General features: G+C 41.3%; 2 protein-coding genes across 2 annotated transcripts; one reads left to right on the top strand and one right to left on the bottom strand.

The window, feature by feature from the left end:
• The first annotated feature begins 7,437 nt into the window (after positions 1-7,437).
• LOC102702206 (protein PYRICULARIA ORYZAE RESISTANCE 21-like) lies at positions 7,438-10,120 on the top strand. The gene is made up of 3 exons (XM_040526015.1): positions 7,438-7,602; positions 8,591-8,672; positions 8,955-10,120. Exons 1-3 carry the CDS (start codon positions 7,591-7,593, stop codon positions 9,779-9,781), a joined length of 921 nt encoding a protein of 306 aa, XP_040381949.1. The 5' UTR covers positions 7,438-7,590; the 3' UTR covers positions 9,782-10,120.
• A 1,862-nt stretch (positions 10,121-11,982) lies between these two features.
• On the bottom strand, positions 11,983-13,789 carry LOC121054884 (probable carboxylesterase 18). Its single transcript, XM_040525717.1, has one exon. It carries the CDS (start codon positions 13,720-13,722, stop codon positions 12,724-12,726), a length of 999 nt encoding a protein of 332 aa, XP_040381651.1. The 5' UTR covers positions 13,723-13,789; the 3' UTR covers positions 11,983-12,723.
• Between the last annotated feature and the right edge of the window lie 3,646 nt (positions 13,790-17,435).

Below are 17,435 nucleotides of genomic sequence, written 5' to 3'. Positions count from 1 at the left end.
TAATGCGGCTGCTCCTGTCTCCAGCGCACGCGCGTGCACTCCTGATTGATTTGGATTTTTATTTTTATTTATTAAATAATTCACAAATTTGATTTTTTTCATTTAAAAAAATCACAGATCTAATCTCCTGCCGCCCTCTAGAAGAGGGAAAAGCCTACGTGGCACACGGCGTGGTGGACGGTAGTGAATGAGATGACGACGCTCGATGATTTTTTGCGTTTTGCCCCTTTCTGGCCTTATAGAGGGCGGCAAGGGGTTTTATGCAAAAATTTGCTGCTCGCGCCTGAGAACTTTTTGGTTAAACCATAGTTTGATACATATATGCATAATGTATGTAATTATTTAATCATAACTACTAACTTAGCTCAATGGTTATTGTATCTTTCTTTGGCCTCCAGGATAGAAATAAAATAAAACTGATTTTCAATCGAAAACGCAAAAATTCTTGCCGTCCACCGAGCCGTGTGATGTACGAAACGCAAAAAAAAAATCTCGCCATCCGCTGCGCCGTGTGCCACGTACAGCACATAGCATCCAAATCCATCTTAGTATGCTATGTTGGGTATGCACCGCACTACTTTTCCTTTTCTTTTCTGATTTTTCTTTGCAAATTTCGGGTCCTTCCACACAACTTAGGGAGCTCGTCATTATGGATATCTCCGACTACTCCCTAAGTCTAGTGCATAGTTCGCCGTTGACCAAGGTTGATCTCATGACGTTTGTTCCATCTTGTTACATAGCATCCTCACTGCTTCAAATATTCGCTTCTTCCTAAGCACAGTCTTGGTAATTGCCATTGACTAAGGTTGATGTTCGTTGACTACACATAGATAGACCAAACAACCATTTCGGGTACATATGTTGCAATCTGACTCATGTATGTTAGACACGCAAACATACGCACTACGAGTCCATCAATTTTCCATCACAAATAATACCAAAACACCATTTGGTTCTTCATTAACTAGTTTAATTATTCTCTATTTTTTAACAATATTGTTGAGAATATGGTCAAATTAACTACAATTTGAATAGTGGTGAGGTTGTTTGATAGTACTAATTAAGTTACAGTACACCAGTTGGTTCCTTTTGTTTTACTTCGGTGTTATGAATTTCACTCCTGTTTATTGCTCAACAGATAGTGGATCGTACTGTGCACAAGACACTCTCGAATAGTATAACTTATACAGGTTCATATATTTCTGAGCTGGTTAAACGTCGGAAGGTTGCATTATTCAGAGGTAAATTAAAGGATTCTATGCACGATCAGTGCTCTGCTTTTGCAATCTTGAGGTGCACTTGATCATCAACGTAATGATCGCTGTCATCTTGGTATCTGTATGCGCAGGTAAACATCGGTGATCGAGAAGCCTGCCTCTAATTAAACTGAACGGAATTATCGATGCTTAGCATACTTACTCGGGGTACTTATGAAGACCAAGGCTAAGCTGTGTGTCTGTTGTGTTTTTGCATTGCTCCACACAATTATTCTTCTGGAGGCAAGTTCAGAGTAGTGTAGGATGTGTACATAGCTGCCTGCATAAAGTTAAGGTCCGACGAAATCAAATTAGACTTTTATAAGTTAAGTCTAGAATTAATTTAGAAGATCCTTTTTACTTTTTACTACCTCCATTTCATATTGTAGACTTTCTAGCTTTGTCTAAATTCATCAATTGATGAATGTATATAATTTATATATATGTCTAAATTTATTAGCATCTATATAAATTTAGTAAAGAATAGAAAGTCTTATATTATGAAAAGGAGGAGGGAGCATTTGTTTGCCCTGGTTCTTTAAAGTAAGACTACAATGCGGTGTTTGGGTTAGTTCATGGTAATGTAAACGTTAATGGAAATAGTTCCAGTGGCAAATATTGCATCAAATTACATGCTTTCTTTGGTTTGTTATAGTGTAACACCAACGGAGAGCGGCCAGGTAACAAGTGCACTAAGTAAAATATGTGACGTTAAGAGTTCAAATACTGAGAGACAAGTGACACATTGAGCATACCATCGTTAGCATTTTTATGATTATCAGTAGAATTCATACACTAATATTTTGACATTGAATTTATCTGATTGACTATTGGTTGAGCACTTGAGCTAACCGATATCAAAATGCTACAAATACTCGATAAAACTAAATAAAACAACCGTTATTTTTTGTTGTGACTCTTGTAGTTATATACTTTTGGTGGCTCAATAACCCAGAACAAAAATAAACGACAATAAAAGCATTTAAATTTGTATGTTTTGTAGTTTTATTTGAATTATAGGCTTATAGCGGAGTACTAGCTTTTCACGGGCGCACTTTTCAGAAGCCCATAAACAGTGTGATGGTGTATTTCAAAAATATATATAGAAGTTCAAATAAATTCATATTACAGTTTTGTCTGAGTAGTATCATTTCGATCTTTATATTCTAGAAGTAAAAAAATGCGTGTATATATGCGATATATCTAATTCAACAGTCATGTGCATGACTGTGTAGTGAAAAATAACAGTGTAATTTTGGAGCAAAAACAATAAATGGACAAGTTATAGGGGAAGTGAAATTAAACAACATAATTTCAGAGCATAAATTAAATGGAGAATTTGCAGGGAAAGTAAAACTAAAGGACACAATACATGTTTTGAAGAACTCTACAGTGTGGCAGTGTACAAGTAATATGGAGATACTAAGGCAGTGGACACAGGGCCGTAGCACAACACAAATCACTGCATCTGTGATGCCAATAGAACCAATACTTGCTATTTTTGTGGACTTTGGAGATAGTCAAAAACTAAGAACAAACACTAATAATCTGAATTTTGTCCATTAATTAGGGCCACTACTATTAATTTTATCAATAAAATGGTAAATCCTGATGATTCATCCACTGCAACTACAGGATGTCCCACGTGGCGTGCATGTCGACGTTGCACCCACTTCATTCCTGGCGACAAGCTCCTCGCCATGCGGGGTGTTGGTCTTCGGCACTCATAACTTACGGCATCTGGATAGAATCTGGTCCTCTAGTCAGTATTTCGATTGACGTGAAAACTGCAAGCATATCAATAATGGCTAAGAAGCAATTTGGTGCGGAATGCATACTTTCGGTTTCAAAGATTTTCATAGCAAAAATGGAGGAATTGAACTATATCCTCTTAAATTTATATAAAATTCCTGGACAGTCAGGTTGATCAGTCGTAGGAGGGCCCTTGCTCAACTTAAATCGACGACCTCTTTCTTGGCTTATCAAACTCACAAGCACGCTGGATCAGCCCTCGTGCCTCGCTATGAGATCGATCTGGCCTCTTTGGACCATCCATCCATGTTCATCAGGTCTTATTTAGTTTGCAAAAAGTTTTTGCAAAAACATCAAATTAAGTGTTTGGACACCCATTTGAAGTATTAAACGTACTCTAATTTTAAAATAAATTTTAGATTTTGCCTGGAAACCGCGAGATGAATCTTTTGAGTCTAATTAATTCGTCATTAGTACATATTGGTTACTGTAACACTTATGGCTAATCATATCCTAATTAGGCTTAAAGATTTGTCTCATGATTTCCCGATAACTATGTAATTAGTTTTAATGTTCATGTATATTTAATGCTTCGTTTAGGTGTCCAAAGATTCGATGTGATGTTTTTAGAAAAGGTTTTTTAAAAACTAAATGAGCCTCAATCTTTTGGTGGACACGATGAAGATGATCCATGTTGTATGAACCCATAAGGGTGGGCCTATTCTAGTCTTTTCACTCCGTCTTAGGCTTATAACTAAAATTTAAAATTTTAAAGTTTATTTTAAAGTTTTTTCATCATAATTTATTTTTCGCTATTTGCTTTTATATCGCTAAAAATACAGTATAAAAATTTTATTTATAAATTATTATTTATTTATATATATATTATCAAAAAGCCAAACAATCGCCCTATAATCATGGCAAGATGAGTGCCCTTGGGGTTTATTTTGAAGTTTTTTTTTCTCATTTACCTCTTTGCATTATGGAGCTTAGGTAGTGGTTGATTTTGTTGGATTTTGAATAGTGGATTGATTTTTTCCTTTTTTTTTCCACCAGTACTGTGGATATGGGGTTGGGTATGGATAATAGGTATTTATTGGTGGTACCCTTACATCTACTCTGCGTGGTACATGTATTGATAGCTTCAAGTACTAGTAGACTTGTACAGTTCATCAGGGTTTCTTTGCTTTGACTGTACCATCCTGCAGTCACACTACAGGTACATACAGCTACCTGCTCTGCATGACTGCATCATTAAGTTCAGAAATGTTACTAGCATAGTAGCATGTACTGTGAATACCACATCGTTCATTATCTGAAAGGGAAGTTTCGTCTTCCCGATATTCTCACTAAATTATTAAGGTGTTATTTGTTTATCTGTTGTTTCACAGGGAAACAGTGCTCACCCCAAATTCCCCAAAATTTCTCTTTAATACTTGAGTGGGTACGACCAATAGGAAATTCTCTTCAATGTTTAATCAAGTAGAGACAATTATCACCCAGAATTATGCCTGCTGGTCTTATAACAAATCCAATAGAAGAGACGTGCATGAACAAAGTCCACTGTTTTTGAGACCGTAATGCTCTCTTGTTCACGAAACCCTCCCTAAACACGACAAGCTGATCACCACATTACGAAACACCAAACCCTCCCAAACACGACAAGCTAATCACGCAAACCCTGCTCTGAAATCTATTGGATTAAGCCAATACAAACACGATTATTAAAAAAAAAATCTCACACGATGTCCTCAGACAACGTATCAGCGGATAGGACAGACTGACGGGCATGTACAGAAACATCGCACGATTTGCAGAAAAAAAATACCGGCGTGTGTTGCTCATGAGAACGAAAGCGCAACAGACAGAAGATTGTATGCCACCAGGCAAACCGGATAAAAAAGAGAACCAAGCGTGATCCGTGGGATCACAATTCGCATGTTTCATTCGAGGATTTTTTCCTCAAACACATGCAAAAATCTTAAGCGTACGGTAGGGACGCACACATACGTGTGTGCGTATGTTGATGTGGTTGTATGCATCTCGAGTTATACCCTTAAAAAAAAGATAAAAAGCAAATAAAATTTTGAACAATTTTTTTTATCAAAACCCAATAAAATCCAAACAAACATTTCTAAAAAAATAAAACCCGCTATGATGTTTTTCCCTTAACCGAAAAGCCGAGCGGTTTATGCTTTCGAAGCTTTGACTGTGGAAGTCCAACGATCAACTTCAGATTTAAATTTATAAGTATAAAATGAAAATGAAAAGAAATAACCCTACCCACCACAATACCACCCACACCCCAGACGAAAAGAAATCTAAGCAAAAAACAGCGGTGAGCATCTCCATTGACGATCGCGAACGTGCAACGACGGTGGGCAGACGCACGGAGATGGGTAACGTGCGCAACCAGCGCGGACAGTACCGTGCGCGAAGCCGGAAGCAGTGTAGCACCGACAGACAGAGAGCGTAGCCGCGCCGCGAGGCGGCGGAAATCAAGTATGTAAATAACTACGGTAAAAAAAAGTCAAGATCAACTTTAAAATTTAAATTGTGAAATTGAAAATTCAAACTACGGCTTGTAATGATAAAGCAGAAACAAAAGATGAGGGTAGATATATTATCTTGTTTTTCGTGCATACATGCACCATATTACTAAATAAAGTGATTTTTTTAAAAAAAAGTTATATGAGTTATTTTAAAAAATCACATCAGTCCACACGCAAAAAACACTAGAAGGAAGCTGCGAGCCTGCAAGTGGAGTGTGGTGGCTTTGTGAGTGAGCGAGCGAGTGACCACCTTGCATGGCGATAGAAAGTGAGCAGCTGGGACAGGGGAAGGTTCCAACAATTTTTTTCCCTTCTTCACTTTGGTGAGATCGATGCGACGAATGGCAAATGAGTTGTGCAGCACTTTGGAAGTTTTTGGGTCCCTGGCCCCTGCTCCAGATAGCTACTATGACCATCGACACCAAAAGGGCACTCGCATTAGCACACCATTAGTTTGTTTATTAATCACCGTTGGCTTCATGTGGTTGTTGGCCTAAACCGGTGACGTACGTGTCCGCATCGCCTCGATGGTTTCATCCCGTTGCCGACAGAGAACTTGTTTGTCATTTTTATAAAAAAGCCAAATGAAACTTTTACAAACAAAATTATTTTGAAAACAAAATTTCTACGTACATATTCTTAACGATAAAAAAGATAAAGAGAAAAAATAAAATTAGGTGAATAAAACGTTAAAATCAATCTTAAATTTAAGGTTAAAAAATCAAATTCTAATTTATAAGTATAAATATAATCGAAAAAAATATGTGGAAATGCCAAAGTATGTGGCGTCTCGAAAACTTTATTACGGTTGTCTGGCTCAGTTCAGTGCAGTGCAGTGCGTTTCACCTCCATTTATTGGCAGAATTTGGCGGCATTTCGCCTGCCCCAATTGCTACCATCAAAAGTCCAAAGCCACGGTCATGGCGACGTCGCCAAGTGAGGTGTCAAAATCGGTGGATGCCATCCCAGGGCAAGGCTGCATGCATGGGTGAGGGCACCCTCGCCGCTTGGACACAAACGGCCCTCCTTTCCATGGCAGAAAAAAACACAAGGCCACAGTCTATAGCACACATCACTGCTGCTAACATTACATCACCTGTTGCTAAGCCATGCATGTTTTATTTTTTCTTTTCATATTCCCTTTTCCTTTTCACCTTTTTCACGGAGCCATGCAAATGTTAGTACAGCATTGCAAATCAAGTGTCTAAACAGGGCGATCCTACGAAATGACAAAAATTTTGCTATTTTGAAGTACTTTTTGGTAAAATGGATCTAAACACTAGGTTAAAAAAATGACAACTTTACATTTGGTATTTGACAGTCTAAGTAGCAAATTTTGTCAAAAAACGTATAGAGATACGGACCACCTCTCACTTTTACTTAAAAAATGATAACTTTTGCATGTCTCTAAACACTAAGTTGCAAAAATACAATGCCAAAACTTTATCACTAAAACTTTTGTCATTTACTATTTGATATTCCGAATGGATCTAAAACAGACCCCAATTCCATCTGGTTCAAGGGAAAATCTTGTGCACAGCATTGCAAATCAAGCAGCAGGACATTCTCAACATCTATCTGAATTCTAGATGTGAGTAGTACCTACAGTACTGGCGTACTGCTAGTACTAGTCTGATTATTATTGTTTTCTTTTCTTCCTCTGAAACGAGGTCCACCCACTGACAACATTTGCACATGATGCACAGCTAATAGGGGTCAAAAGGTCAGAGAGGACCGGGGCCCCACCTGTCGGTGGGCCGTGGTTGGTGCTTACCACTTAACTACTGTTGCTGCTGCTGCTGCTTAACCTGATACTCCACAATGAGAGGTGATATATATCCCCAACACAATGCGTGTTCGTCAGCGCGCGAGAGATCAGGCTTAAAGCCACGCACCCACCACTGCTCCACCAAACACCACCCCTCTACTCTACTCTCTCTTCTTCCTCTCCGGCGCCGGTCCGGCCGCCGCCACCACCTCTTCCTCCTCCGGCGTTGAGCTTTGCTAGGCTGCAGCGGCCGCCATTTCTCATGGCAGACAAGGTAAGAGCTTTGCCGTTCTTGGTGTTCTTCCATGCTCTGGTGTCAAGTTTCTGGGTGGTAGCTAGGGAGAGCGTCGGCTAGGAGGTTTCTGAAGCTCCTCTTCTGCTCAGAGGTGTTGATCTGTGCCGTTCAGAATTGATTCTCGCCTTGTGTCTTGCTTCACTCCAGTTGGGTCAGAGCAAAGTTGGTGTGTTTAAGAAAAAAATCGTTTTTATAATTTAGTGGGAGAGAGATAATTTTCCTGGGGAACCTGATTCAAGTTTGGTAGAGAAGCTTTTCAGGGTTTATTTAGAGATTGTTGACAACTCGATGGCGTTCACTTGAATAGCTAAACAAAGTGCTGAGGCACGCAAAACAGAAGCAGGGTACTAGCAGAAATGAAGTGCAGATTAAGCAAGCAGATATCTCTGACCAAAAACTCCTTTCCTTGTCGCCAGCCACTTTCATGCGAAGATCAAGGCACACGTTCTGACGTCCTCTCTTTTTTTCCAGCCGTGTTTTCGTTTTCAAACAATCTTTTGAACAAAACTACAAAAGAGGCACGCTCCCAGTGTCCTTTTCATATATCTTTTTATGCTCTCAAAACAAACACTCATGTTTCTTGATTTCCTAGTTCTTCGCAAACTGAATTTCTTCTTCAGAAACTGGTTTCATCTGGTTCTACACGAGAAACTCCAAGATTCATTTTTATGCCCCCAGCTTTTTTTTACTAGGACAGAACAAAAACTAGGTAGATTGTAGAATATTAGTAAATCCTTTCTGAACCCACAGGTTGAAGAATTAGGCATTTATTTATTCTTCTACCTGCAATTTATCTATTCTTATATCTGCAACTATGTAGTTAACTGTCAATTAAGAATTGCCAAGTGAACCGCAGGAGTACACCGGAAGTACCAACGCCTTCCGGATCTGCTGTCAACAACACTGTACTGCCACTACATTAGTGCTGCATTTACCTATATCATTTAATCCCTCGATCACATCGCAGATCTCTACGGTTGTGCTCAACGTTGACCTCGAATGCGATCGATGCTACAAGAAGATCAGAAGAGTCCTCTGCAAGATCCAAGGTATCATGTGGTTCTTATCGTATTCGTAATTTCGTATCATCACTCTCTCTGTCACCAGTCACCAATGCAAAGCTGCAATGGCTCTGGACGGTCCTGTTGTTTCGTGACTAGCCCCACTGACACGTGGGCCCACATGCCAGCGGTTTTACTGTGAGCTCGTGCGAGTGAAGTGAGTGTAGTGAAGTGTAGAGTGGGAAAAAAAATGGTGGCTTGAGTTGAGGTTGACGACGACGGTGCATGGCGGCTGATGGTTCATGGCGTGCGTGGTTTGTGTTTGAGCAGACAAGGCGAACATCAAGACGATCTCCTACGACGAGAAGAACAATGCCGTGATGGTGTCGGGGCCGTTCGACGCCGACAAGGTCTGCCAGAAGCTGTGCTGCAAGGCCGGCAGGGTCATCAAGGACATGCAGATCAAAGGCAAGGAGAACAAGGACAAGGACGCCGGCGACAAGGCGAAGGCGGCGGAGAAGGAGGCCGGCGGCGGCAAGGCGGAGAAGAAAGGTGGTGGTAAGGGTGATAGTAAGGAGGCGAAGGCGGACAAGGCCGCCGCCGCCGCGAAGCCGGAGAAGGCAGAGAAGGGCGGCGGCAAGGACGCGAAGCCGGAGAAGAAGGTCAAGTTCGACCTTGACGAGGCGCCGGCGCCGGCGTTGAAGCCAGGCAAGGTGCCCTTCCCGGCCGGCATGACCCAGGCCGACCTCGCCCCGCTCCTCGAGAAGCTGAAGATCGCCAAGCTGGGCGGCCCCGAGCCGCCGCGCGGCGAGCCGATCGCGCCGCCGATGATGGCGCCGCCGGTGCCCGCCGCGCAGGGCGTGGCCGTGCCGTCCATCTGGCCGGCGCCGGCCGGCCCCATCTCGTGCTACAGCTACAACCCGGCGTACGACCAGTCATCGTACTACGGCGGCGGCTACGGCTACGGCTGCGGCGGGTCGTGCCGGTGCAGCTCGTGCGCCGGCGGCAGCAAGCCGGCGCCCGGCGGGTACTACGGCGCCGTGGCTCCTGCGCCGGCGCCGTACGACCACCAGGGATGGTACTGCGGCAACCGGCACCCGTACTACCAGCAGCAGCAATGCTACGAGGACCCCAACGCCGGGTGCAGCATCATGTGATGCATGCATGCCGGCCGGCGACATCGCCATGGACGGGACGGACAGAGCAATCAGTGCGTGTGGTCACTCGCACTCTCTAGTCTCTAGCTCATGGCTAGTGTTAAAAAAATATCTTTTTTTTTTGTGTCGCCTTCTTCTTGTTTATGCCTATGCTTTTTTTTTATTTAGGGGGTTGAGTTGTGCATGTGAACAGTTTGAGTTGTGATGTTCTTGGTGTCTAGTTGGATCTTCCCTTTGCGAGTCTCTGATAAATGACAATGAGAACCAGAATATACTAGTAGTAAGCAGTATATTTAGTTGGAGCAAGGTGACTAATGATTACTACTCTCTCCGTCTCTAAATGTGTTGACGCTGTTGATTTTTTTATACATGTTTGACCATTCATCTTAATCAAATATTTTGTAAAATATATAAAACTATATATATACATAAAAGTATACTTAACAATAAATTAAATGATATAAAAATAATTAGTAATTATGTAAATTTTTTGAATAAGACAATCGGTCAAACTTGTATTAAAAAGTTAACGACGTCAAATATTTAGGGACGGAGGTAGTATTAAAGATGCGCATAAACAAGCCATGATGACTTGATGAGTTGGGTTTAAGCTTTTTTTTTTCTCAGAGCTATGATGCATGTGTTCTTATGCCAGTATCAATGTTTTATAGGGATATCATGCATATTAAATAGAGTGTTACATCAGCAAAATTGGTGACTTAACAGGATCATTAAATGAGGGAATTTTATAAGATGAGAGAGAAGTTTCATCCCCATAAAACTCATCTGGCTTGGTTACCTAGGGATGTTTGTTTCCACTCAGATTTTTTTAGTCTATGTCACATCGAATGTTTAGACACTAATTAGAAGTATTAAATATAAACTATTGATAAAACCCATCTTATACTCTGTACTATTTCGCGAGACGAAACTATTGAGCCTAATTAGTCCATGATTGCCGAATGTGATGCTACAATAAACATTTGCTAATCGTGACTTAATTAGGTTTAAAAAATTTATCTAATGAAATAGTCTCTATTTATGCAATTAGTTTTATATCAGTCTATATTTAATACTTCTAATTAACTTTAAACATTTGACGTGACAAGGGACTAAACCCTGGATCCAAACACCATCTTAATTTACAGTCTTGGTAACTATGTATGAAACTATACATCGAGACTAGCTCTTAAACTTACAAAAATCGCATATAACCACGACAAGGTTGTAGTAGTACTTAATTATTGTCAGGTTAACAATTTTAGGATTTTCTTTTTTTTTTTGATATTTTGGTCCAATCCAAACTAGTTTGGGTCTTGAATACACTTTCGCCAACTTTTAGAATTCTTTGCTAGATACGATCTCCGTCTCAAAATAAACAAATTTTTAAGTTTTGGGATAGAAATTTGTAACTCTTTGTTAATTCTTATGATTAATATTTTTATTAGTATTACATGATAAAACATGAATAATGTGTGACTAATTATTTTATTTTTTAATAAATTTTTCAAATAAGACAGATGGTTAAACGCTTGACCTAGAAAAACCTAGATTTTTTTTACGGAGTAGTTCATAAGAGTTAAAATATTTGAAACGAAATTGCAAAACGATTCTCCTAGTACATAGACCAGCTTGTCAGCTGTCAGCATGTTCTGAATTTCTGATTTCTGATGAGTGATGTCCTGATTGGTTTCACTGTATACAAATATGGGGACCCATATTTCTGACCAGTGTTGAAAGAGAAGAGGAGATGCCTATGGAGTACAGTGCTGGTACGTGCATGGATGAGGCTGTCCGTGCAATGTGTTTTGGTCGGCCAGATTTGTTTGTCGATGGATCATATCTGTCCAATCAAAGGGCCAATCAATCAGCAGGCAGGGAGGAGAATGAAGAATGCAATTGCTGCCTCCCGTGAACAAGAACTCATGCCCCAATTATTCACACGCACTTGCAAATCCTGCATTAGGTTAATCAGGCTCACCAGCCTGGGACAGGCAGAAAGCCGAATCAAAAACCATAATCTTTGGCAGCAAAACACTACTACTGTCTACTAGAGGATCCAATTAGAGAGAAGGCTTCGTGAAAGCGTAAAGCTGAACATTCTTATGGAGAGGAAATGAGATGCTACTATGTTTTGGCCTTTTGAGTCCCATTCTTTACCAATGTTCAGAAGCTAAAGAGGCTTTTCTGTTGTGAATAAATGTTGCCTTCTTTTAATTCTTTCTAGTGTTTGATGCTGCTGCAAGGCTGCGAGCTACTATACTATGGTCAGTGAGACTGATACCATGCCAGACAGACAATCGAATTAATAAGAAAGATTACGTGTGTCCTAAATAGACCACATTCATAGAACCAGAGGAAGGATCAGCCAACAACCACCCAAGAACATGTCCCAAACAGTCTAGTGTAGAGGAATAGTATAGTAGACACTATTGTCCATTGCACTTGCAACCCAAGTTGCTGAAAATTGCTGACCATCAGGCCCAATTCCGTCCAAATTCCATGGTTGAGTGTAGAGGCAGTAGAGCTACCGTTGGTCATGGTTCATCTGGACTTCTCACCATGTCGCCATCTCGTCTCTGTTGATCTGTTCAATCAATTCATTGCGTTGTCGCCACTTCATATGCTGATTGGTTTAGCGAGAGAAAAATCTTTCACATGATGCTAGCTTGTTTGTAGCAATCAATCAGCCTCCTGCAAATCGCTGCGGAGAAAAACCAAAATCTTTTCTTTTTTCCCTTACACGCCGTTATGCGGCTTCCTGAACTCGTTGTCTCACAGACATCGAATCGATCATGAACAGCTCGTCTCGTTGAATTCATCGTATGAATCAGATCAGATCAAATCAAATCAAATCAAATCAAACGAGAAATTGTTCGAGTGGAGTAGTAGGAGTGAAGTGACAAGCACAGCTAGCGATACAGAAAAGCTTGGTGGTAGTACTAGGAAGCGGAGCTGGCGGCGGCGCGGCGGCGGTTGACGAAGTCGGCCACCTGGGTGAGCAGCCTCTTGCTGTCGGCGAGGTCGTCGAGGATGTAGAAGGCGTGGATGGCGCCGGGGAACTCGGCGACGACGACCTCCTCGGCGCCGGCGGCGCGGAGCGCGTCGGCGTACGCACGCTGCCGGTCCTGGTGCGCGTCCCACCCGCCGACGCAGACCATGGTAGGCGGGAACGCGAGGCGCTGCCCCTGCTCGGCGTCGCGCCGGATCGCGTCGGGCACGTTGGCCGCGTCGTGGTCACGCGTGGCGCCGGGGGGGAGGAACGCGCGCCACAGCCACGCTATCCGCTCCGGCGACCCGAACGGCGCGTCGCGGAGCCGCCGCTCGGAGTCGGTCGGGGTCTCGCCGCCGAAGAATGGTTGCAGCGCGATGAGCCCCGCCACGCTGCTCGGCAGGCGGGCGACGACGTGGTGGGCGACGTTCCCGCCCGCGCTGTCCCCCGCCACGAAGACGGTGGCGGGGGGTGACGGGAGGGCGCCCCCGGCACCGGCGAGGACCCAGCGGACCGCCGCCTCGCCGTCGTCGTAGGGCGCCGGGAAGCCGTGCTCTGGCGCGAGGCGGTAGTCAACGGAGGCCACGACGGCCGGGATGACCGAGGCGAACCGACGGCACAGCTCGTCGAACTGGGCGGACGCCACGGAGTGGAAGACGAAGCCACCGCCATGGAAGTACACGACCACCGGCAGACCTTCTCCGTCATCCCTAGCCGCCTCCGGAACGAACAGTCTGACGCGTAGGTGGTCGGACACGGCATGGTCCGAGGAGGACACGCCGGCGGCGTCGGGGGCTTGGTTGGGCGGCACGACTCGGTCGAACAGCGACAGGAGGAAGCGGTTGACGGTGCCGTCGCGGCGGAGCGACGCCGAGTGCAGGAAGGAGACGGCGCCCACCAGCAGCCGCACGCGCCACGGCAGCGGTGGTTTCCCGGACGCCGCCGCCATGTCTCTCGCCTTCTGGCGCGCCACGGCGAGGCGAGCGGATAAGTCGACTTGAGCGGGTGCGACGTGCTTGTCGTGGCCCGCCGTGCGAGACTGCGAGAGCGACGTCATAACCGCACCGCTGACTACCAGGTTTCAAAATGTGCTAACAATGAGTAAAATTTCTAAAAAAAGCACATGGTTTTTTGGTTGAAAATTGGATAAAGTTGCAGGGTTCTTGGTAAGGACCATCTATTTCAAAATATAAGTATTTTTAGAATTCAAATTTTCCGTAGTATAATCATTTCTATCATGCCATATTCAATCATATGTTAAAAAATCAAATCATCTTAAAATTCAAATCTAATATCTACAATGACTAAAATATAATCTTTTATTTTAATCTTAATATTTTCCAAACAATCTAAAAGGAAATTAATATGGTACGACTCAACCATCCGACTTACGTACGAATCAACCATCCAACCGCTACCGTGCTACTCACTTGACACACTTTGCCTAATCAATGCTTGCAGTATTTCAGTCATACGTAGGTAGTATAATTGAGTCATACGTATAGTATAGCAGTACTTAACCTAAAAATACACCCATTTTGAAATACAGGCAATATTTCGCATTCCCACATTAGATGGGCTCTCAATTATGGGCCAAAAGGCTGGGAAGATCCTTTGGGCTTAGTCGGTATCGTGTGCAATCCAGCTTGGATCAAACAATATGATCTAGAAAATAGATTGTTTTCTCTTCCATTTCCTCCCCCTTTTTGTCGGAATCTTGCCTCCCTTTTGGGTTTTCGGCCGATTTCGTGAGCAAACTCTTGTGCGAATTCATCCGCCTTACCCATCATCTTCGCCGATTGCCGAAGGCTGGACTCCCCTCTCTCTCTCTCTCCGGTTTTTCGCTGTATTCTTCTGACGGTGTAAGAGTTTGGAGAATATACCAATATTTTCTAACATGATTTTTACGGATACAAAGGGACCTTGAGGTTTCATAATTTACACTAAAAGTTAGCGCCTCGAGATATTTCTCAAGAACAATAAAGATTTTCTTCAAGAACTATTCTCCAAACCCCTACGGTTACCATTCGATCGAGATGTAGTAGTTTAGAAGATGTAGTAGTTTAGATTGAAGAGATCCAAAGTTGTTGTTGACGCATAGTATTCCCTTTATCCCAAAACAAGTGCACAGTGCACCAGTTGTGTACTAGGACGGAGGTAGTAACCTTTTGGTATCTGTACTATCTATAGTTCTACACCAGCAAAGTGGTAGTAAGAGTTAAAGCGAGAATTGCCGTTGGATCTGGATTGGACGATCAAAATTGAATTAAGCCAGGGGTTATTTGTAACAAGCAATTATGTTTTTATCATATTTTCAATTGCCATTGTGATTTTCTTCCTACTTTTTAACTTTATGGTTTGCTCTTATGTTTTGAAAGTAAAGCTTGTGTTTGCCACTATTATGTTCATGTCAAACTAGGGTCAATAGTAGTGTTCGCTTGTGATTGACCTTATTTTTTTTAAAAAAATAAATAAGAGAAAGATAGTGTTAAAATAGAGATAAAATTAATGTCAAAATAGGAGCAAAGTAGGTGATCGTATGGCTTTTTCAAAGAAAAATTCAAATGACATATTTGCAAATTAAAAATAATTTTTGAATAATTCTTTAATATATGTATTCATAGTGACCTCAAAGCAAAGACTAAAAAATAATCAATTACAAAATCCCAAAATCAACTCTAAGTTTAATGTTAAAAATTTAAATTTTGACTTATAAGCATAATCGGAAACAAAAAGATGTGGTTGAAATTCATAAAGTTGGGACAATTCCCCTACGAAGAGCCAGACAAGGGGAGGCATCCATGTTGGGCGGCTCGCAGGTGACTTATCTTTGAAACAAACTCTCCACCGGTTCAGTGCCTACTGCCTAGTCTACTAACCATGTGGTACAACAGGCATTTAATCGCCTACTTAGAGTGCCAATTGTCGTTGAATAGAGATCTGACTATGGTATTCGATGACGTAGGGTTTGACTGATGCCAAAGTGCTCATGAGACAGTAGTAGAAAGAAAGACACATATAATTTTGTACACTCCTTGCTGTTTATATTTGAGGAAAGTCATTCTGAGTACGAGGCAGCAACAAACTACTCTTCTAGCCTCTAACTAGAAAGCAGCAACCATCGGCTACTAACAACAATGTAGCTCTCTGACCACTGACCCAATATCTTGCATTTGTTCTGAGATTTGATGTCCTCTTTCCAAAGAGACCCTTGTTTTTATACCAACAGGTACCCTTTCCCATTTAAGAAACAAATGCGGCTATATTTTCTTTCCCATTTAAGAAACAAATGCGGCTATATTTTTTAGGCTAGATTTTTCTCAGATTTTTTCTCAGCTACTGTGCGCACGCTTCCCGAATTGTTAAGTGGTGTATTTTTTTTTTGCAAAAAGTTCCTATTAAGAAGATTATTATCTTATATTTATAAAGTAGATTTTTATCTTTGTAGTAGTTGATTTCATCGTTTATATCATAAAATAGTTATCACAAAATCAAATAATATTTTATCTTTCATGTATAATATGTAAAAGAACAGAACCATATTTTTCCTTATCCAAGTATAATTCCCTTCTTTTATCATATGCTTTCCAAAATACTAGAATCCTATAATAAAGTATTTTGTTTTCCTTTCCTGTAGGAGTATGGGTGTGCTATATTCGTATTCGTAATACTGACAATATGTTTTTAACACCATTAGAAGGCCCTACCGCACTAGTGGCAGACACGAGCTTCAGTTCAGGAAAAAAAGAAATGAGAACAATTTATTTAAAAAGTCAAAAAAGTAGAAAAAAATCATATAGTAATTAAAGTTGAAAAAGAGGCATGAACGCAATTGTCAATACCTGTACGAGTGTATGATAACTCACGAAGTAGAAATGTACTATATCCCTCAATATCGTGAACAACACCTAGTGACCATTGTGAGAAGTAGATTACGACCGTGGTGACGAGAAGTAGAACACGAGAATATGCTCGTAGGATCGCGTACGGGTGAGATTGACCCTCTTTGTTATGTATGTATTTTTTACTAGTTTGCTATATTTTCTAGCATAAAAACATGGTACTTTACGTAATAGGTAACTCAAGGTTTTAAAATTTTACATTAAAAATTTGATATCTCTATGTAATTTATCACTAAGCACCTATATAATTTTCTTACGAATGAAAGAGAGGTGAAATTAAATGAAAGTTAGTTCCCTACAAGAAAATGAAAGACAGTTGGGATGAGAGCAGAGTGAGAAATAACTTCATTTTAAGATAAAGTTGAAACACAAGAAATATCATATTTTAAGATGGACAGAGTAACAGATGAAGCCGTAGCTTTGGTAAATATTTGTGTACAATTGAAGCACTCTTAATTGCTAACTAATTCTAAATTTTAGTTAAGAAGAAAGAGAGGGGGGCGTGGGGCACTAACCATATCCTCTCCACTGATGACTCGGGCACTCTGACAAAAATGATTTCTTCAGCACTGTACCATTTAGGTGCTAACCTAACTTATTAGTACTCCCTCTGTTTCATAATATAAGATATTTGATTTTTTTATTTGTGAAATTCGACCATCTGTCTTATTCAAAAAATTATGGAAATATCATTTATTTTTCTTATGACTTACTTTATTATCAAAAACTTTAAGCACCACTTTTCATTTTTTTATATTTA

This window comes from Oryza brachyantha, chromosome 7, assembly GCF_000231095.2.
Source record: "Oryza brachyantha chromosome 7, ObraRS2, whole genome shotgun sequence".
NCBI classification, from domain to species: Eukaryota; Viridiplantae; Streptophyta; class Magnoliopsida; order Poales; family Poaceae; genus Oryza; species Oryza brachyantha.
Note: the sequence above shows the minus strand (reverse complement) of the source record. Positions and strands in the feature narration are given on the sequence as shown.

What these genes read in the sequence shown, in the direction of transcription:
- LOC102702206 (XM_040526015.1), top strand. An exon ending in AGTCCTCTGCAAGATCCAAG is followed by an intron (nt 8,673 to 8,954) that starts GTATCATGTGGT and finishes GTGTTTGAGCAG; the next exon opens with ACAAGGCGAACATCAAGACG.
- LOC121054884 (XM_040525717.1), bottom strand. Translation starts at nt 13,722, where the DNA reads ATGGCGGCGGCGTCCGGGAAACCACCGCTGCCGTGGCGCGTGCGGCTG.